The sequence below is a fragment of the Heteronotia binoei genome, chromosome 6 (assembly GCF_032191835.1).
Source record: "Heteronotia binoei isolate CCM8104 ecotype False Entrance Well chromosome 6, APGP_CSIRO_Hbin_v1, whole genome shotgun sequence".
Classification (NCBI taxonomy): Eukaryota; Metazoa; Chordata; class Lepidosauria; order Squamata; family Gekkonidae; genus Heteronotia; species Heteronotia binoei.
In genome coordinates this window covers 102,814,690-102,830,222 of record NC_083228.1, presented here as the reverse complement: position 1 = coordinate 102,830,222, position 15,533 = coordinate 102,814,690, and the positions used below count along the sequence as shown (strand labels likewise).

Sequence of the window (15,533 nt, the reverse complement as noted above, 5' to 3'; positions counted from 1 at the left end):
AGACAGGTAAGTACCTGTAATAATATTTATAGATTGAGTTTCCCCAAGGCAGTTCACAAAAAATTATCATATGACTTAAATAGAGTCACAATGTATTATCTTCAAACAATCTCTTCCAGACCCTCCCAAATCAACAGAAGACTGCTTTGGACAAATTGTAATGTACTCTCTTCTCATAACTACCAAAGAAGGTTATTTTTAATTTCCAGTGGTGAACCATTCCAGAAAATTGAAGCAGTAACTGATAATATCCTAGAATGGGCCAATGCCAGTCATATTTCCTTATGAGAGGAAACCAGAAGGAGAACCTGTTAGGAGGAGCATGGCAGGTGGGGTGGGCATATGGGGATGGTTTGGGGCAGGAATGGCATGATGTCAGTTCTGGGAAAACCTGTGATATCACACCTCTTTAGAAAATTCTGTGGTAACCTGGTTTTCCCTCTCCCCCAGAAGTGACAACAATCATCTCTAGGAATTGCCCCAAACATTGGATTTATCATAGGGTTTTCAGTGATTGCTTGAGTCATGACACAATGTCTGGGTTTTCCCAGCTGTGATATGCCATTGCTGACAGCAATTTTTTTCTTTCTCCTGCCAGCTCTTGGAGTGCCAGCAGGCACATAGCAACCCTAACATGTAAGGGCAGAGATGGCTCTTTAGAAATGTGAGTCCCCAAAGGCTTTATAAGTAAAAGCTAGCATCTTAAATAGAGTCTGGAATCAAATAGTCAATTAAACTGCATGAACCGTGGTTCGTAATAATGTCCTCCTACACTTGAGTGTTCCTATCCGAATCTTTTTGTAGTTTTATCAGAGTACTACATTACAAGACAAGCTCCTGTTTACATACATATGTGTAGTATGGGGATCTTGGGAAAATGTACTGAAGTGCATATAAACTAGGAAGATTATATCAGTTCTCAGTGACAGACTGCGTGTGGGCTTTTGCTGTTGTTGTTGCTCATATTCTGCTTATAAATACTTACTGTGCTGAGCTATATGGATGATATTATAACTGGTGGAAGCAGGGCAAGGAAGAAGAAGGGGATGATTTACAGCAGCTGAAACAGCTTGTTGAGGATTCACTCTTTTCCTGTTTCAAGTACTTTATAAACTTTGCATGTGGCCAGAGGTGCAAGCCAAAGGGCTCTTGGCCCATGGCTCCCAGTCTGTGCTAAGCCAGCCAATGAATCCAAGACTGGCCCAAGATGTAGTTTGCTGTTTACAGATTTTGTTTGCTTGTTGACTATCCCACCTTCCACCCCAATGAGAACCCAAAGAGACTTACCTCATTCTCTCCTCCTCCATTTTATCCTTATACCAACACTGGAAGGTAAGTTAAACTGAAAGCATGTGACTAGTCACCCAAGCAAGCTTCCATGGCATGAGTGGGAATTTGGACCTGGATTTCTCAGATTCTAGTATGACACTTTTGCCACCACCCCATGCTGGCCCTCATATTAGGCTTCCCAACCCTCCCGCCCTGGCGGGGACCCCTGAATTTTCAGCCTCCTTCCCCGCTCTTAAAAAATCTGGGGGCGGGGGGAGAGAGAACATACCTGTAGGCATCATGTTGTTTTACAGCTTGGGATCCATTTTTAAAATGTGTCCCTTTAAGGCTGCACAGGAAACAGGAATGGCCCCTCCCTTTCTTTTCCTGTGCAGCCTTGCTCTCGCTTTCACAGCGAGCAAATTCTGCTGGAAGACCAAGTACGGTAAGTATTTGTGTGTGTGTGAGAGAGAGGGAGGGGGCAGGGAGGGGGCAGAGAGGGGGGATTCCCTGGTATGGAGGCCCTCCCCCCCTTTAGAAAGTGTGTGGGGGGGAGGGAAATGTCTACTAGGCACTCTATTATTCCCTATGGAGAACGATTCCCATAGAGAATAATAGGGAATTAATCCATGAGTATTGGGGGCTCTGGGGGGGCTATTTTTTGAGGTAGAGGCACCAGATTTTTAGTATAGCAGCTAGTGCCTCTCCCCAAAATACCCCCAAGTTTCAAAAATATTGGACCAGAGGGTCCAATTCTATGAGCCCCAAAAGATGGTGCCCCTATCCTTAATTATTTCCTATGGAAGAAAGACATTTAAAAAGGCGTGCTGTCCCTTTAAATGTGATGGCCAGAACTCCCTTGGAGTTCAATTATGCTTGTCACATCCTTGTTCCTGGCTCCACCCCCAATGTCTCCTGGCTCCACCCCCAAAGTCCCCAGATTTTTCTTTAATTGGACTTTGCAACCCTACCTCATATTTATTTATTAACATGGGGTTATTTATGTAGGTTTTTATTTAAAATTTAAGTTACTTGAGTCTCTTTGGGGAGAAAATTGGGGCAAAAATTCTTAAATAATTCAAATAAACCATTGTGGCAGTTCTTGGTAACAGCAGGAAGCACAACAGGCTTGCCATTCCTATGTAGGAAATTTGGCAACAGACCAAACCAGTTGCAGCAGTATTTGTGGTAACTGTATAACTCCTGGGTATACGGTATCTAAATTCTCATGCCAGGGCAATAGAAGAGTCTTCGAGACCAAAATATTTTTCATATCCTTTAGCTATCATAATTATTTCCATGTATAAAATGGTATGGTTCTTATATACATATTAAACACAGATACAATAGTAGCAGAATCCAAATCAACCTTTTTTCTCTGGCTTTTAATAGTTTTAGTAAAACAAGATTTTAAAAAAGAAAAATAGTTCTAAATTACTTTCAAATAACATTTACATTAATTTTCATTATGAATTTACAAAGGTAAACTAATTCTAAAAGTACAAAACCAGATCATTAGTGTAATTCAGTATATCTAAAGTAAATACTTGAGTGAAATGAAGAAAGTAAGAAAACCTGACAATCTTTACAAAAAGTAATAATTCTGCCAAACAAAGTGAAATTGTTATGACCAGGGCTTTTTTTGAGCAGGAACGCACAGGAATGCAGTTCCAGCTGGCTTGATGTCAAAAGATGTGGCCTAATATGCAAATGATTCCTGCTGTTTTTTTGTGTGCAGAAAAGCCCTATGTGAAACAATGGTGACATCAGAGGGTGTGGCCTAATCTGCAAATGAGTTCCTTCTGGGCTTTTCTACCAAAAAAGCCCTGGTTATGACAGACTTAAAAATGATAGTTAATAAATATCAACTACATTAACAAACTTCTAAATAAGTTGTCAACATCTGAAGCATAGACTGAGGAGAGAGATATACAAAAAACAGGTACCAAAACAAACAAATGTAAGTGCTCTGAAAGAAAGACTAAGGGTTTCATCATTACAACACAATGCCTTGTGTAAGATTAGAGAAATTAAGTGATATGTCCTTTACTAATAGAAATGTGAACTGTTAATTGGAAAGCTATAGCAGATAATTTAAATTTAAACCCATTGTTAGAATAATACTTTGTCTTCAGGCATGATGAAAAGAATCAGAGTATTGAGAGTTCGATCTGACAGCTTGCTTTTACATGAACTTTTCTTATGAAGGAAATTCCATTTCTGTCTCAATTGTTACCTAAGGAATTATGGGGCCATGTGATGCTATACCAGGATACACCCTACCCTTTGCAAGCCCAGAGGTTAAAAGCAGAAGAGAGACTTCAGTTCAGAGCCTGTTAACATCATTCAAAGAAATTAAAATTAAATAAAATTCCATCTCAAGATGAGGCAATTAGGTGTCCCAAGAGAAAGTCTTAAACCCTTGTGTGATCATTCTAGATGTTAGGAAGCATTTCAGAATATTTTAATTAATTGTGTAACGTGAAAGACGTTTTGTACTGCAAGCATTTGCTCAGGTTATGTTATTTGAAGTATATTGCTTCATTGATATAGGGACACTCAAATGTTCAACAATGCCAATCATTCCCTGCTGCTCTTGGACTTCTTAGATCTTTGTGGATTTTGGTATATGCTGCCTAAACAATGATTTTAACTTTGTTTCAACGTAAGTCTACATGAGGTTGGAAATGAACAGCACGAGGGGATAAACATTACTTCAGATCTTCTTGCTTTTTTTTTTTGTTAAAAGCAACTTTATTTTCATATTTGGTTTTTTAAAAATGCATAAATACAATGGTCCTATCATCCAAAATAGTTTCAAAAATCAGTTAAAATAGCTTTCTTTTTAATTCAGTGGAGCAAACTTAATTAACTTCAGTACCAGTTTAGTAATGTCCTTCAACGTTTGCTGTAAGAAAGGTTCTTAAGGACAAGATGATAGTTTACTTATTTACTTAATTTATATCCCACCTTTCTCCCCAGTGGGATGGAAATAGTTTGTGAAAAATGGAGTTCTACCTTAAAAATATGAATCCCAACAGCGATTTGGGTTTACTTCTTATTGGATAAAAAGGTAAAGGTAGTCCACTGTGCAAGCACCGAGTTGTTACCGGCCCTTGGGGTGATGTCACATCATGACGTTTTCTTGGCAGACTTTTTACAGGGTGGTTTGCCATTGCCTTCCCCAGTCATCTACACTTTACCCCCAGCAAGCTGGGTACTCATTTTACCAACCTTGGAAGGAGGGAAGGCTGAGTCAACCTTGAGCCATCTACCTAAACCCAGCTTCCACCAGGATTGAACTCAGGTCATGAGCAGAGCTTGGACTGCAGTACTGCATCTTATCCAGGGCTTTTTTGGTAGAAAAAGCCCAGCATGAACTTATTTGCATATTAGGCCACACCCCCTGACACTAAGCTAGCCAGAACTACATTCCTGTGCGTTCCTGCTAAAAAAAAAAGCCCTGAGCTTATCACTTGTGCCACGGGGCTCCCAACCCCCAAAGAAAAATCTATCTATAGGTGAACTTCCACATGATATCTGATTTGACTTTACAGTTAATGTACCATGTTTTGCTAGTTAACCACTATGCTTTTCTTTCTTTTTTTGCTTCTACTCTGTTTTCCAAGAGATGCATGTGATACAGCACTACAGCATATTCAACTAACTGTTGGTTCTTGTATTTTCAGATGGAGAACAACCATTGCATTGTTGTCCAGACATACATTGGTGTATCTACAAGTATAATTCATATAATTAAGGCTGCAATCCCATGCGTGCTTGCCTGCGGGTTAGTCCCATTTCTCACTGTGCTGATGTTTACACTGCATCTCTCAGTAGTGTCTCCATTCAGTTTTAAAACTATTACCAGCCACAGGCTTGGGCTGGGTTCTTTCCTTTATACCCTACTGGACTACACACTGAAGAGAGGTCTGGTGAACTCAACAATTTCCTTAATACATTGAGTTATTACATCATTTAAGCTTATTTACTTAAGTCATTCAAGCTTGAAAAAGTAATCTCTTTGATAGCCTCACCTTTAGGAAACTCATGCAGTTTGCTGGTTGTAGTTTGAAGTCAGAAGTCCTCTCCTCAAAACATAGACTTATAACCCATGTCATTTTCACTTTACATTTTATCTCTTTTTAAAGGTTTAGCATTTAGGGCCCAGGGATCAAAAGGTCACAGAGCATAGGCAATTAGTAATGTTGCTCACATAGCAAGATCCCTACCCCCTCAAAAAGGGGAGAAGGTATTGGATGTACAGCGCCCATTTTATGATCACACATATAAGATCTGCCAGTATGTTTCGTATGCTGGCAATGTGAATTACCTGAACAGTGATGTTAAGTGCCATTCCCATATACCCCTGCTAGTTCCAACAGAACACCACAGTGGTGTTTTCTATGGCTACATGTGGATTATTTTGGACTAAATCCACAAAGTCATATTTCACCACTCTTAACCCTTTGACATTTATATGCGTTTTCTTCTTCAGAAGAGACTTCTTTTTTAAACAGTGTAACCCAGGCAATGAGCTCTCCATCCAAGTTGAAGAATCTGTTGCCACTATTACAGTCTGAGAAATGATGCCAAAAGGAATACGCACTAAGAAGACTGCAGATTTATATCCCGTCCTTCACTCTGAATCAGAGACTCAGAGCGGCTTACAATCTCCTATATCTTCTCCCCCCACAACAGACACCCTTTCAAGGACAATTCCTGTGATAGCTATGGCTGACCCAAGGCCATTCCAGCAGGTGCAAGTGGAGGAGTGGGGAATCAAACCTGGTTCTCCCAGATAAGAGTCCACACACTTAACCACTACACCAAACTGGCTCTCAAAAACAAGATGTTGTTTTAAATATTCATCAAAATAGAGAGTGAATGAAGGTGCTATGGATGCTCAATGTGAGGGTTTGTTAGTTTGATATGAGAGGAAAATGTCACACAAACTAATTTTGAAGGGATGGCATGCAAAGACATGTGAATGGTATTCTCATAGTCATCAGTGCCATGAGCCCCAACAGCTTCTGAACATTTGGAGTAGATTTAAAGTGAAAGGCTTGGAACTTCCTCATATGAAGAGCCAATCAATGTGAGTGATAGTGTAGCCTAACCCAGTCTAACATACCTCAAAGAATTGTTTTGAGAATAACATGGAGAACAATGTAAGCTACTTTGGGTCTCCATTGAAGAGACAGGCAGGATAGAGATGAAGTAACTACATAGGCCAGAAAGCAAATTACCCTCACATTTTCTTGGGGGGAGGGACTAATCTTTTGAGCAGAGTCCAATATTCCCCTTATAAATGGGATGTATTGATTCTTCTCAGTTCACATGCAGCCCCAAACCCTAAGTTGTGCATACAATGATTTGAAAGTGATGTAATAGGAAGCCTTAGGAATTTGCTACTTGTCTAGATATACTCGTCTAGATAGGAAGTCGGTATATCCTTGTGGCCTTACCTGTACTACAAAAGTGGCCCTAACCTCCGAGAATACTTTGGGGCTGTAGAAAGGCAACAGAACAGGACAGGGATCTGGATCGTTGAAACTTTCTGTCCTGATAAGTGGATAGATTACAATATTTTATATAGGGCTGTAGGAACTGTTATACCAGGGCTTTCTTTTTTTGGTAGATAAAGCCCACCAGGAACTAATTTGCATATTAGGCCACACCCCCTGGTGTCACGATTGTTTCACACAGGGCTTTTTAAAGAAAAGGCCCAACAGGAACTCATTTACATATTAGGCCACACCCCTGGTGCCAAGCCAGCTGGAACTGTGTTCCTGTACATTCCTGCTCAAAAAAAAATCCCTGCTGGGCACCTATAAGCTTTATTATATAAAGTGTAAGATTTATTAAAAGGTTTTTGTGTAGGATAATAGATTTGGTGTAGCTATAGATTTAGTGGTGCTTCTACATTTATTTTAATACAGCCTCAGCACTGAGTCTGGAATCTCCAGGTGGAAGATCTTCTATCTTTATGTCAGTCTTTTTTTATAAAGCAGTTGACCCAAGTCAGGCATGTCAACAGAGGTGAACAGTTGAGGCCAGATTGTGAACAGTGCAGCCTTCAAAAAGTTAGACAGTATTAATCTGTTGTTTAGATAGCTTCATGGCGTCAAACTGTAAGACACTTATCTGTTTATTATCCTCAAGGATAAATTCTAAGTATAGGGTTATGTGTTCCCACAAGAAATATTGATAAGAACTCATAAAATGATAATTTGCTATTTTAAATGGAAGCTAAGAAAATCTCATTTTTCATTCATCTCCATATGCAAAACAAGGTACTGAATTGTAACAGAGAGCCAGTTTGGTGTAGTGGTTAAGTGTGCAGACTTTTATCTGAGAGAACTGGGTTTGATTCCCCACTCCTCCACTTGCAGCTGATGGAATGGCCTTGGGTCAGCCATAGCTCTCGTAAGAGTTGTCCTTGAAAGGGCAGCTGCTGTAAAAGCTCTCTCAGCCCCACCTAACTCACAGGGCATCTGTTGTGGGGGAGGAAGGTAAAGGAGATTGTGACCACTCTGAGACTCAGAGTATAGGGCAGGCTATAAATCCAAATCCAATATCACATGGAATAGCTTCCGAAAACATCTATGGTGGTAGTTTGAATGGGGAAATTTGTCTCAGCTTGTATTGCATAGATTCTGAGATCAGAGATTTGATGATATACAGGGTTTTTCCTGAGTCAGAGGAAGAATGATCTGGAGTTGATGAGGAAGCAGTATACCATCATCAACTCATTCTTTCAAAACAGCAAACATACTGCCCATGTTGTCATATGGATGGGAGGGATTCTGGTAATCACTAAAAGTCTTGACTTTTTCCATAAGACCAACTATATTGGGGAATTAGGCAATATAGCCAAACTGGAGACATCCGAGGTTTTTTTTTTGTGCGTTTAGATTGTTGGTGACTTCTCTGTGTATTTTGATATTTATATTTATTAAAATATCTGTATGTGTCTTTCTCATTGTGAAATGCATTGACTTTCACTTTCTTTGCTGTAGATTTTGATAGAACTCAAATAACAGTTATGCTTGATGCTATACAATGGGACTGCTTTTCTGTAAGCCTTCAAGCATGAGAAAGGGGCAGGTGGAAATGTAACTATATATTTATATATATATCTCAGGACAGGGATGAGAAAGGACAAAAAGGAAGATAAAAATGTCTCAGAAGAGCCGTCATGGAGCTGCTTACTATGAGGTGAGCAGAAGAGAGTGAGAAGGCTGTTGCCCCTCCCACTGAGGCATATGCTAAGGGATAGTATCCTCCTTCAGGTAAGTGATTCGAGCTCCAATGCTGAGTACTAGAACATTCTGGAGCTGCTTTTGGGTAGCCGAGAACCCATATGTAGAGTGTCTCAGAGACTATGAAAAGAAATCTATGAATTATTTTGAGGCAACAAAAATCTTATTAATTTGCCAAAAAAAAATGCCTATTAAGAAAGGCTGAATGCTCACTTAAATCCTCTAAGCAGTTCTCTTCTAGCAAATAAAACACAATACTCTTGTTAGAACAAATCTACGCCTTATAGAAAGAACACATCTTTATTCCTTTCTGCTCAGTCTGCTTCCTTCTCTCTCCTCCTTCGGAGCTGGCGCTGCAGTTGAAGTTTATTAGTGAAGAAGAACTGCTTCCAGCCCACTTCACGAGCTAGTGCTGTCATTTCTTCAGTAATGTGACCACACAAATTTTGCACAATCATTTCCCACAGTTCATCAGAGTTGCATAACTATAAAAGAAAACAAAAGGATGTTAGTAAGTCTTAAACTCTATCCAGACAAAAATCAACTTCCCGTATCAGAACACACAAAAAGGGGGGGGGGGCACCTTCCATCCAATTTTGAGCAGCAGCTGCAATGAAAGCAGATAGAAACAGTGGACAAACATTGGTGAAATTAACAAAAGTTTATCCTGATAAACTATATCATAGAGCAAAGTAAGAACAGTGAAACAATCTACATTGTGAAACTGACAGGATTGCCCCTCCTCTCCATACTATGATGAGAGATTACAATGTTTAAAAAGGAGCAAGGAAGGTCATTGCCACATATGTTCAAATCCACAGGAAAACACAACAGTGAAAGTCTAAGAATGCATTTCTTCACAAGGGATAAAAACACAGAAATGTGTAAGTATGATTGTAGGGTGGCTTATTCAGAATCATCTAAAATCAGCGCTGGCTACTCTGACTGGCAGCTTCTCTCCAAAGTCAGAGATAGATGGCAGACTACCTGAGATCCTTTTCACTAGAAATGCCTAGAATGGAAGCTGGACTTTCTGCATACATAGCTTATGATCTACTGTTGAGCTTTTGCCCCTCCCCAAGCTACAGTATTCCAACCTAAAACAGAAACAATACACACAAAAAACCACTCTTAAATGAATATCTTCTTTTCCCCTTCATCAGTTCCTAGTTGTCTGCCAAAATGAAAACTTCTACTGCTTCCACTCAGGCCTGGAGGCAGGCAGACTTCCAGGAAAAAAGAATTTTAAAACTGGATAAGGGCCACCCTTCATAACTTGTTATTGATGCACAATGACTATTTTCAAAAGCTTGCCCAAAAGCAAACCAAAGAGATTGCAACAGGACACAGGAAGGAGACAGTGTTAGGGTTCAAGGGTGGCCTTTAGAAACTGGCCAGTTATTAAAGAGATGCACTGTTCTGCAAGTAACAGTCATGCAGCAAAAATGAAAAATATTGCTATTTTTTAAGCTTCACGCAAAATAGTTTTTATCGTATTGGAGAAGAGAATAAGGAAAAGGAAAGGGTCCATTTCAGTATGCTGGTAAGAATGAGTATAATGGAACTGTGTTGTGACAAAAAATACTGACGCAGAGCTTTTTAAAAAGTAATTTATGTTTTGTAATAAAGATAAAATTGATATGCTATTTTGTAAGAGTAAGGGAATTCCTAGTTACCATTGTAGTGCAGCTTGACACAAATAATAAACAAAGAATGAATAAGTATAATGTATTTATAAAATAGTAAAAGAACTCTATTTTAAACTAATTATAGTAGTATAATGTTCTATTCAGTTGTAAATTAACATATATCACTAGCAATATCAAGTAATAGCTATTATTTAAGGAACTATTCTTTGAGGAACTAAACAGCCCCATGGCGCAGAGTGGTAAAGCTGCAGTACTGCAGTCCTAAACTCTGCTCACGACCTGAGTTCGATCCCGGCGGAAGCTGGGTTCAGGTAGCTGGCTCCAGGTTGACTCAGCCTTCCATCCTTCCGCAGTCAGTAAAACGAGTACCCAGCTTGCTGGGGGGAAAGTGTAGATGACTGGGGAAGGCAATGGCAAACCACCCCATAAAAAGTCTGCCGTGAAAACGTGAAAGCAATGTCATCCCAGAGTCGGAAATGACTGATGCTTGCACAGGAGCCTACTTTTACCTTTTTAAGGAACTATATGAAATACAAATGAAGAACTTGTTTTAGACTTCTAATTTATTTTAATTAGGGCTTTTTCTACAGGAAAAAGAAACTCATTTGCATGTTAGGCCATATCCCCTGACGCCAAGCCAGCTGGAACTGCATTCCTGTTTATTCCTGCTAAAAAAAAAAAAAGCCCTGATTTTAATCATGGATTTAATCATTGTGCTTATTATATTTTAATAATGGACTGAAACTACTGGTTTGAATTCTATTACATTCAGGAAGCAGCACCTTAAAATACCCCATGGAAAGAGCACATTTTAATCCACAACACAGCAGGAATTAATTTCAATGACCGCAGGACAGTGACTTGCTTAAAGCTAACTATTCTAGTTTAACCAAAATTGGGTTGGATGGTACTTGGTAAAGGAAGTACAGTACAACAAAACCATAGATCGAAGTTTGAGTCCAATGACACTTTTAAGACCAACAAAGTTTTATTCAAGGTATGTGCGCACATACACTTCCTCAGATATACTGAAATGGAAGGTGAGTTCAAATGTATGAGCAGAGGCTGACCAGCAAATCAACACAATGTTTTATGATATGTGAGGACAAAACAGGAATAACAAGCTAAGTTTATACACTCAACATTTATTTGGATTTAATTAAGGGGGGAAACAATGAAGCAATAAATATGTCAAAATAGGAGATAAATGTGTAAAAGTATCCTTCCTAATTTTGAGAAGTTAAGAGTTTAACTGAGACTTTGTTGTTACGCTCCATTTACCTCCATTTACGCTCCGAGCCAGTTGGGTGTAATGGTTAAGTGTGCGGACTCTTATCTGGGAGAACCGGGTTTGATTCCCCATTCCTCCACTTGCACCTGCTAGCATGGCCTTGGGTCCGCCATAGCTCTGGCAGAGGTTGTCCTTGAAAGGGCAGCTGCTGTGAGAGCCCTCTCCAGCCCCACCCACCTCACAGGGTGTCTGTTGTGGGGGAGGAAGGAAAAGGAGATTGTGAGCCGCTCTGAGACTCTTCGGAGTGGAGGGCGGGATATAAATCCATCATCATCATCATCATCATCATCATCATCATCATCATCATCATCTTCTTCTTCTTCTTCTTCTTCTTCTTCTTCTTCTTCTTCTTCTTCTTCTTCTTCTTCTTCTTCTTCTTCTTCTTCTCCTCCTCCTCCTCCTTCTCCTCCTCCTCCTCCTCCTCCTCCCCCCCCCCCAAACATGGAGGTAACCAACAGCATTTTTTCCCCTTTGGAGTGAATGAGTTTAGTATGCGTAATGAGAAGAAATCAATATCCCTGTTAATGCATTGAATAAAACTTTGTTGATCTTAAAGGTGCCACTAGACTCAAACTTTGTTCTGCTGCTTCAGATCAACATGGCTTCCCACCTGGCTCTAACACCAAAACCATGTACAGTAAGAAGCACTGTGCTATATTGCTCAGCTTTCATCCCAGTTATACTGATTTCAGATTGCAAAATAGTCGTGTCATGTATTTTCTCATTTAAACATGTACATCAATATCTTGTAGAACTACATAGCTGTAAAGTGAAAACAGTTCCTTTGTATGTGTGTAGCAGTAAAAAAAATAAAGTCCAGTAGCGCCTTAAAGACTAAAAAATTTGTACTAGGTTATGAGCTTTCTGGCAACTCACAACCACCTTATGGTGGCCCCAAAGGGGTTTCAAGGCAAGTGAGAAGCAGAGATGGTGCGCCATCGCCTTCCCTTGCTGTCTTGTTTGGTGGTCTCCCGTGCAAGTAGTGACCCTGCTTAGCTTCCAAGATATGACGAGATCTGGTTATACTATGCCATTTTCGTCCCCTCCTTTGTTCAGCATGAATTGCAATTCCTCTTTTGCATTAGTGTTTAGCTCCCTCTAGTGGCACTTTTAAAGAAATCAGTTCTTGCTGTACATAACCATTCAAAATTCTCTAAGTAAATGTTTAGATTTTGAGATTTGAGATCTCTCTCTCTCTCTCTCTCTCTCACACACACACACACGCATGCACACACAGCATATAAAATACCAGCTCTGTCACTACCAGCTGGTCTCAAATTTGCCCTTTTTGGGCAAAATTATAGAGAGGGCAGTGGCGTTGCAGTTAGAGAGTTTCCTGGATGAAGCTTCCACCTTAGATCCATACCAGTCCGGCTTCTGCCCGGGCCATGGGACAAAGACAGTGTTGGTCGCCCCCATGGATGACCTCCAGCGACATATGGATCGAGGCGGCTTGGCGGTATTGCTGTTGTTAGACCTATTGGGTTCGTTCGATATGGTCGATCATCGGCTGCTGACTCGCCGCCTCGCCAACGCGGGAATTTGGGGGCTAGCCTTACAGTGGCTTTCCTCCTTCCTTGAGGGTCAGGGACAAAGGGTGGCGATTGGGGGAGAGCTGTCCCAGAGACACCTACTTAATTGTGGGGAGCCTCAGGGGGCAGTTCTCTCCCCGAGGTTGTTTAACATCTACATGCGCCCCCTTGCCCAGATTGCATGGAGATATGGGCTGGGTTACCACCAGTACACTGATGACACCCAGCTCTATCTATTGATGGATGGCCGGACTGACGATGTCCCTATAAATCTGGACCAGGCGCTGCAAGCCGTGGCAGGCTGGCTTAAGTTGAGTGGGCTGAAGCTGAATCCAGCGAAGACAGAGGTCCTTTGCTTAGGTTGTGGCGGGCTGGGAAAGGGGATCTCCCTACCAGCTTTTGACACTATGTCACTGATACCAGTGCGTAGGGTCAAGAGCCTGGGAGTGCTACTGGAGCCTTCCCTGACAATGGAGATCCAGATAGCAGCCACTGCTAAATCCGCCTTTTTCCACCTTAGGAGGGTGAGGCAGTTGGCCCCCTTCCTGGAGCACGGCGACCTGGCAACAGTGATCCATGCAATGGTCACCTCGAGGTTGGACTACTGTAATGCCCTCTACATGGGGCTGCCCCTGTACTGAACTCGGAAACTGCAGCTAGTGCAGAATGCAGCGGCCAGACTGTTAGTGGGACTACCTCGGTGGGAACATGTACGGCCTAGGCTGCGGGAACTGCACTGGCTGCCAATTGTGTACCAAGTTCGTTACAAGGTGCTGGTTATTACCTTTAAAGCCCTATATGGCCGTGGACCTGCCTACCTTAGGGACTGTCTCTCTCCATATGTTCTCCAGAGAGCACTGAGATCTAGTTCGCAAAATCTTCTGCAAATCCCTGGGCCAAGGGAGGCCAAGCTAAAAACAAGGGAGCAGGCCTTTTCAATAATGGCTCCCCAATGGTGGAACCAGCTGCCAGAGGAGGTGTGGGCCCTGCAGGATCTTAACCAGTTCCGTAGGGCTTGCAAAACCACCCTCTTCCAACTTGCCTTCTAAGGTGGAATCTTGGCAATGATATCAAGCCATCTTTATATATGTACTGAAACTGTAGCACCATTAATTTATATTGGTTTTAAATTATTTATTTAACTCAAAGTCATGAATTTGTATTTTATTGTATTAACTGTATTTTATTGTTATATTATGGTATATGTACCATGTCTTGTAAGCCGCCCTGAGCTTGCCTAGGTGGGGAGGGCAGGATATAAATAAAAATTTATTATTACTATTATTATTACTACTTGAGTTCTAGCATTTGTATTGGGCTATTTTAGTAAAACAGGTTTTGTTTTGAAATAAGTGGACATCTTTGGGACTAGGTCCTGGAAATTTGGGGGTGGAGCCTGGGGAGGACAGGGACCTCAGTGGGATGTAATGCCATAAAGTCCACCCTCCAAACCACCCATTTTCTCCAGGGAAACTGCTCTCTGTAGTCTGGAGATGAACTGTTATTCGAGGGGATCCTCAGGTCCCACCTGGAGGCTGGCATCCCTAGCACTGGGACCAGAGGTGGTTCCTGCTGCTGCTGTAGCAGGGAAGAAATCTGAAACAAGGATGCCCCCCAACCAAGCAGATGATCTTGGGGAAAAATAGGACAATGTCATGATTGAGATAGAGGGCAAGCAGGACCTCTCATGAGACCTCTTGTGAAAACTTGGGGCACCCCCACCGCCAGGCATGGGTGGATTGTTCTGCACTGTATAAAATGGCTGGGTGAACAGCCACTTTCAGCAACAGAGAACTGGCAGTAGAAGGAGGAGGAAGAACATGTATACCAGCTATGATTTAGTATGTGACTAGTAAAGCAGAGGTTTTGCGAGATTGGGAACTGTCAGTTATCCATTTGGTTTAGAAAAGCATTTATACAGTTTTCTCTGGAAGTTGGTGTTGGAAATATGAGCCTCTAAACTTAATTTAATATATCTTTTTCCTGCTATGTTTCCTGGATTATTAGTTTATAAACATAATTTCTCAGTTTTGACTTTGCTTAACCAGACTGGGATAGAGCGCGTATCATGAAAACATAGACATGATAAGGAAAGCACGAAATCACTTTTAACCTTGCTTTCTCATAGTACACAAATTGTTTATTTGTAATGTTTACAGTGTATTTAATGTGTGTGTGTATGGGAAGGAGAGACTTGAAAGTGCATTAACAGAAGTGTGCTTGGAATAGGAACAACTGTGAATATTGGGATAAATAGCATTATGAGAGCAATCATTAGAAGAAGAGGAGGTTGGATTTATACTATGCCCATCAGAACGACTTACAATCTCCTTTCTCTTCTCCTCTCCACAACAGACACCCTGTGAGGTAGGTGGGGGTGAGAGCTCTTACAGAACAGCTCTGACAGAGTTACAATTGACCCAAGGTCACACCAGCAGTTGCATGTGGAGAAGTGGGGAATCCAACCTGGTTCTCCCAGATAAGAGTCTGTGTATTTAACCACTACACCAAACTAAGCAGATCTGCT

General features: G+C 41.1%; 1 protein-coding gene across 1 annotated transcript in view; it reads right to left on the bottom strand.

Annotated features, from left to right (window-relative positions):
* Nucleotides 1-8,809: 8,809 nt before the first annotated feature.
* The window catches only part of FBXO36 (F-box protein 36), a 57,838-nt gene continuing 51,114 nt past the window's right edge, over nucleotides 8,810-15,533 (bottom strand). Inside the window, exon 4 of the mRNA XM_060242284.1 lies at nucleotides 8,810-9,019. Coding sequence (XP_060098267.1) covers nucleotides 8,849-9,019 — 171 coding nt within the window. The 3' untranslated portion in view covers nucleotides 8,810-8,848. The remainder of the gene's footprint in view (nucleotides 9,020-15,533) is intronic.